This window comes from Aotus nancymaae, unplaced genomic scaffold (assembly GCF_030222135.1).
Source record: "Aotus nancymaae isolate 86718 unplaced genomic scaffold, 86718_ANA_hifiasm-v0.15.2.pri h1tg000083l, whole genome shotgun sequence".
Taxonomy (NCBI): domain Eukaryota; kingdom Metazoa; phylum Chordata; class Mammalia; order Primates; family Aotidae; genus Aotus; species Aotus nancymaae.
Genome location: NW_026988498.1, coordinates 4,010,754 through 4,017,527, shown reverse-complemented (window position 1 = coordinate 4,017,527; position 6,774 = coordinate 4,010,754). Strand labels below are relative to the sequence as shown.

Below are 6,774 nucleotides of genomic sequence, written 5' to 3'. Positions count from 1 at the left end.
GCACGCCCCTCCCACCTCGCTCTCTTGAGTCTCATTTCCTCGCGCTACGGCGAAAAGAGTCTCGCGAGCGTTGCAACCCAGTCTTCGCAGGCCCCACCTCCTTCCGCCTCTCAGCAGGGATTTGTCCCGCCCACCACCGCCAGCCCGGTTCCATTTCCGGCTGGCTGGGCCCTGGGGTCCAGAAAGTAATCGCTGTCGTGGTCGCCATGGGCAAGTCGGATTTTCTTACTCCCAAGGCGATTGCCAACAGGATCAAGTCCAAGGGGCTGCAGAAGCTGCGCTGGTATTGCCAGATGTGCCAGAAGCAGTGCCGCGACGAGGTGAGTGGGCCCGGGGTGGCCCGTCTTCCCAGGAGGGCCCCTGGGAGTCCAGGATCAGGTCCTGGATGCGGGGCCGAGGGCTGCTAGTAACAGTCATCAGCTCTGACTTGACTTGGCTCTTCAGAGAAACAGGGTGGTTAGGATTCACACCTCTTTTGGGATCAGGTGAAAAAGGGGAGCTAAGCTCTTTAGTACTACTCATCTAGCAAGCATTTATTGAGACCTGCACTGTACCCGACACAGAATGATATTTTGGTTAAGATTATGGATTTACCTGGTTTATAGATACATCAGACTGTCAAAATTTAAAGTTAAGCTGGGCCACTTGCTAGCCGTGTGTGGTCTTGGCCAAGTTATTTACTTATTCTCCTTTACTTATCTGTAAAGAGGGAATAGTAATTCCACCTACTTGTAGGATTGTCGTTGAGTTTTAAATGAGTGAAGTATATAAAGAGTGGCTCAAGAAGTCTGAGCAGATCTTGAAAAGCCTTGTATGCTGCACTATGGAATTTACACTTTCCCCGTTACAGAGGTGGTTGATGGAATGCTGTGGATCCTAGTGATGTGATCATATTTTCCTCTGGAGATTGGGCTGGATTGGGTAAGGGTGGAAGAACACTGAGGCAATTGGAATAATCTAATCTAGTGTTTCTACAAGTGAAGGAAGAGATATTTTAGGTGGGACTCACACTGACTAACATTGATACAGTTATTCTTTTTAGTTCTCTCTATTAATGAATGTCTATATGTCCATTAATGTCTTAGACTGCTTGGACTGCCATATAAAGTGCAGTAGACTGGGTGGTTTAAATGACAGAAATTTATTTCTCACAGTTCTGGATGTCGGGAACTTCAAGATCAAGGTGCTAGCATGGTCAGATTCTAGTGAGGGTCTTGGTTTGCAGAAAGCTGCCTCTCTATCCTCACAAAGCAAATAGAGCAAGCTCTAGTAGAGACTTCTCTTCCTCTTCACGGTCCCACCGTGTCCATCATACAGGCTGTACCCTCATGACCTCATCTAAACCCAGTCACCTCCAAAGGCCCACCTCATAATACCATCCCCTTGGGGGTTAGGGTTCAACATAGGAACTTTGGGGAGACACAAACATGCAGTCCATAACCTCAGAGTTAGCACTTTAAGTAATTTTGCCATATTTACTTTTCTAAAAATATTTTAAAGTAAATTACAAATATCAGGATATTTCACTTTGAAATACTTAAATAGGCATCTCTAAAATTTCAGAATATTTTTCTATATAACCACAATATATCTCACCAACATACAAAATTAATAGAAGTTCCTCTTTATCATCTAATACACATTCACACTTTCTCAGTTGTCCTCCAACTGTTTCTTTAAATTAAGATTCAATAAAAAGCCATGGACTGTTATAGATTTGGTTATTAGGACCCCCGCCCACCCCCCGCCAGTCTCCTTCATCATCAACATCCTATAACACGGTATGATATTTGTTACCATGGATGAAACTACATTGACACATCAGTATCATCCAGAATCCATAGTTCACATTAGGGTTCACTCTTGTTGTACATCCTATGGGTTTTGACAAATGCATAATATATATTCACCATTATAAAATCTCACAAAATAGTTTCACTGCCCAAAAAGTCCTCTGTGCTTTGGGTTATTAGGACTTTTAGTTTTCTCTAAATTTAATTCTGTCTATATTCTAAATTTAGAATAGAACCCATTTTTCCTCCACCCCTTTTTCTTGTTTTTTTGAGGCAGAGTCTTGCTGTGTCAGGCTGGAGTGCAGTGGCATGATCTCAGCTCACTGTAACCTCTGCCTCCCAGGATCAAGTGATTCTCATGCTTCAGCCTCCCAAGTAGCTGGGATTACAGTTGCCTGCCACCATACCAGACGAATTTTTGCATTTTTGGTAGAGGCAAGGTTTTGCCACGTTGGCCAGGCTGGTCTCAAACACCTGACCTCAGATGATTCACCTGCCTCAGCCTCACAAAGTGTTAGGATTACAGGCGTGAGCCACCGCCCCCAGCCTTCTTTTTCTTCACATTGACTTGTTGAAGAGAGGAGGCTGGGCCGTTGCCCTGTAACATCCCATGTATGTTGACTTGTTTCCTCTCCTTGTCTTTTGTCTTTTTTTTTTTTTTTAAGACAGAGTCTCACTCTGTCACCAGGCTGGATGGAGTACAGTGGCGCTATCTTGGCTCACTGCAACCTCTACCTCCTGGGTTCAAGCAGTTCTCCTGTCTTAGCCTCCCAAGTAGCTGGGACTACAGGTGCATACCACCACGCCCAGCTAATTTATGTATTTTTAGTAGAGACGGGGTTTCACTGTGTTGGCCAGGATGGTCTCGATCTTTTGACCTTGTGATCCACCCTTCTCAGCCCCTCAAAGTGCTGAGATTACAAATGTGAGCCACTGTGCCCAGCCGTCTTCTAACTAGTGGTTTCTGTCAACTGGAAATTATATCTAAAACCTTTGATTGGGTTAGGTTAAACCTTTTGGGGAGAAAGAATACTTTGTAAGTGATATAGATTAGGTTCAGGTTAAACACTTTGGGGGAGGAATATTGTTGTTTGTTGTTTTTTTTTTTTGAGACAAGGTCTTGCTTGGTAGCCCAGGCTGGAGTACAGTGGTGCGATACTGGCTCACTGCAACCTTGACCTCCCCAACTCAAGCAATCTTCCTCCTGCCTCACCCTCCCAAGTAGCTGGGACCACAGGTGCATGCCACCATGCCTAATTAACTTTTTTATTTTTATAGAGATAGAGTCTCACCATGTTTCCCAGGCTGCTCTCAAACTCCTGGACTCAAGCGATCCATCCTCCTGCCTTGGCCTCCCAAAATACTAGGATTACAGGCCCGAGCCACCATGCCCAGAGTATAGTATTCTTCATAGGTGATCTTATATATTTCATACAGCATCACATAAGGAAGGCAGTATTGTTTGGTAGTACTTAAACTGAGTAAAGGTTACAGCTTGTAAATAGTATTAGAAAGTAATATTTTCCCCTTTGTAAGAGCAAGTGACTAATGGAGTAATGTTTAGAAATCATGCCTATATATCTAGTTTTCTACCAACCTTTTACCTGTGTGTTTTAGCATCCTTGCCTGAGTCAGTTATTTAATTAGGAGTTGCTAAGAGGTTATTTTTCTAATTTTTTTTTAGCATTTATTATTGGCTGTCATGCTTTTGTACAAATGAGCTTTTCCTCATCAGTTAGGGCTATTTGGTTATCCTTACACTTACTTTTTTCTTTTTGAGACAGGGTCTTACTCTTGCCGAGACTGGAGTACAGTGGCTCAATCATGGCTCACGGCATCCTCCAACTCCTGGGCTTAAGCAGTCCTCCTGCCTCAGCCTCTCAAGCAGCTGAGACTATAGGCACACCACACCACCCTTGCCTGGCTAATTTAAAAAAAATATTTTGAAAGATGGAGGTCTCACTGTGTTGCTCAGGCTGGTCTTGAACTTGGAGGCTCACACAATCCTCCTGCCTTGGCCTCCCAAAGTGCTGGGATTAGGGCATGAACCACTGTGTCTGGCCATCCTTAAACGTTACACTGAGATGCAATTTTTATGGGAAAGGAGTAGAGGATGAATTCTTTTCTGTAATTACCAATTTTCAGAGTAAGACCTCTGTGGTGGTTCCATGCCTGTTTGCCCTCAGATCTATTCATTGCCCTTCCCTACCTAGAAGGTGGGCTGGGAGAGGGAGAAGGTGACCCCTACAGTTTCCCTTCCCTGTCTTCTATCTCCTGATAGTGGAAGATTGAAGAGAATGAAGGTCATAGCCATGGTATCACCCCAATCGACTCTTGGGTTTCTAGGATTTAGTAACTTTATTGTTTGTTCATTTTATTATTGTTTTTTTTTAATTTATGGAAAGCAATACTTTTTTTTTATTTATGAGGCTGATACCAAGTTTTCTTTTAAAATAAATTTAAATAATAACTGTGATACTTATAGGTAATATACACAAGAGGCAAAAATTATGTAAGAGGTCCACGATCTGAAGATTAGGAAACTGCTTGAGCAAATTCGAGTGTGGAAATCTGGACAGTGTCAGTGAGATTGAACAGAGGGACTGGATATGGGTTGTTAAGAAGCCGAACAGACTTCCTATTAAATTGAAGGTAGAGGGGAAGAAGGAATCTAGGATGTTTTCTGGTTTCCTGGCCTGAGTGAGTGTGCTTAAGATAGAGATAGGGAATACAAGAAAGGCATGTGTTTTGTTTCTATTACTAGTGAAGAGTGAGGTTCAAATGGTAAGGAGAGATAGATACTAAATTAAAACTTGTATGTTTTTTTCCAGTCATTTTAAGAAGGTACAGATGTGATATGTTTAACAAGGCTAATGAAATATGCAGCAATGTATTTTGGATAGTGAGCTGAAGTAGAAGAAAGTGAGTGAAAGTGGTTTCTGTGAGGGAAATTCACTAATGACCCATTTTACTGCTTTAAACACTTGTCTGACACTTTGTGTAAAGTAGTGCTCAATAAGAGTTGGTTGACTTGAGTCTAAAAAATGGAATCTTTCTTCTGTTTCTGTTTCTGTGCCTGGTATGTTTCTTATTAATGTCTGTTTTCTACAGCACTCTTTTGCTGTCTCTTTGATCTCAAGGATTATTCTTTGATTAGCAGAGTTGCAAAGCTCAACTCCATAAAAAATTTTTTGGAAAATAGGGTAGTTATAGCTAGTGATTTGATTATTTTTTAATTTATCATCAAAGAGCAGATTTTTTGGGGTTTTAACTAAATACTTCTATTTAGAGCCCTTTTTGATGATCTAAATCAGAATTTATTACTTTTACATTTTTTGTAGAATGGCTTTAAGTGTCATTGTATGTCCGAATCTCATCAGAGACAACTATTGCTGGCTTCAGAAAATCCTCAGCAGTTCATGGATTATTTTTCAGAGTAAGTAACTCAAAGAATTCTTTATCTTATGAGTTTTATTCAGTTGAACATTTAATAGATGGCTAATATTTCAAATATTGGGGGTTCTATTATTTCTTATATGTTAACACAAGTGTATTCTCTCTTTGCTCAATTTTTATCTTCTTTTGAAATTTAATCATAGTATAAAACTCTTACAAAATTATTTCTCACAACTTAGTTTTTCCTTTCTTCCACTTCAAATATGGGAAACTGTCTTTCATTCTAACACAATTGTGACAAAGAACATAGGCTCTGCATTCAGACTGCCCAAACTCAAATCCTTCTCCACTTAAAAACTGTATGCCTTTGGATGATCTACTTAAGTTTTTCTGTGGTTTATTTTCCTCATTTGTAAAATGGCACTAAAAAGCCAGGCGAAGTGGCTCACACTTGTAATCTCAGCACTTTGGGAGGTGGGTGGATCGGGAGGTCAGGAGTTCAAGACCAGCCTGGCCAAGATGGTGAAACCCTGTCTCTACTAAAAATACAAAAAATATTAGCCAGGTGTGGTGGCGGGCACCTGTAATCCCAACTACTTGGGAGGCTGAGGCAAGAGAATTGCTTAAACCCGGGAAGGAGAGGTTGCAGTGAGCAGAGATCGCACCATTACTCTCCAGCCTGGGTGACAAGAACGAGACTCTGTCTTAAAAACAAAAACGAAAACAAAAAACTGTACTACTGCAAAGATGATGCTATATGTTTGTAGAAATTACCTTAATACTTTCCTTTCTTTCTTTATTAGGGAATTCCGAAATGACTTCCTAGAACTTCTTAGGAGACGCTTTGGTAAAGATTTTAAGTGTTGTACAAATGATAACTTTATAAATCGCATAATCTTCTCAGAATCATCAGTATCATATTTCGTTCTCAGGCACTAAAAGGGTCCACAACAACATTGTCTACAATGAATACATCAGCCACCGAGAACACATCCACATGAATGCCACTCAGTGGGAAACTCTGACCGATTTTACTAAGTGGCTGGGCAGAGAAGGTACGAATGAGATTTTAAAGCTGCTTTTTCTTTCTCATTTCTAATCTTCATAGGACGAGACGTTTGGAAAAAGAAAAGAGAAAAAAATTGGGTCAATGTTTTATTTGTCATGTTACCTGATTCCATTTTGGGAGCATAATTTCTGTATTAAGTTAATAGAACATCATATAACCATTGGATATTAAATACTTAGATAGAATTGAATAAATATTATGCAAGATAATACAGTTGTTTCTCCATATCCCTGGGGTGTTGGGTCCAGGACCCCCTGCTGGTACCAAAATTCACAGATACTCAAGTCCGTTATGTAAAATAAAATGATGGGCCAGGTGCAGTGGCTCACGCCTGTAATCCCAGCACTTTGGGAGGCTGAGGCAGGCGGATCGCAAGGTCAGGAGATTGAGACCATCCTGGCCAACATGGTGAAACCCCGTCTCTACTAAAAATACAAAAATTAGCCAGGCGTGATGGTGCGCACCAGTAGTCCCAGCTACTCGGGAGGCTGAGGCAAGATAATCGCTTGAACCCTG

General features: G+C 41.2%; 1 protein-coding gene across 6 annotated transcripts in view; it reads left to right on the top strand.

Annotated features, from left to right (window-relative positions):
• The first annotated feature begins 153 nt into the window (after positions 1 to 153).
• Positions 154 to 6,774, top strand: part of KIN (Kin17 DNA and RNA binding protein) — a 53,068-nt gene continuing 46,447 nt past the window's right edge. For 3 of the 6 annotated variants that reach the window (XM_064369020.1, XM_064369021.1, XM_064369019.1), the window contains exons 1-4: positions 155 to 320; positions 5,135 to 5,229; positions 5,993 to 6,036; positions 6,122 to 6,244. In XM_064369020.1, the coding sequence (XP_064225090.1) occupies positions 207 to 320; positions 5,135 to 5,229; positions 5,993 to 6,036; positions 6,122 to 6,244 (376 nt within the window). In that variant the 5' untranslated portion in view covers positions 155 to 206. Of the gene's footprint in view, positions 321 to 5,134; positions 5,230 to 5,992; positions 6,037 to 6,121; positions 6,245 to 6,774 lie in introns of all 6 variants that reach the window. The other 3 variants (XM_064369017.1, XM_064369018.1, XM_021670609.2) reach the window with 2 other exon arrangements.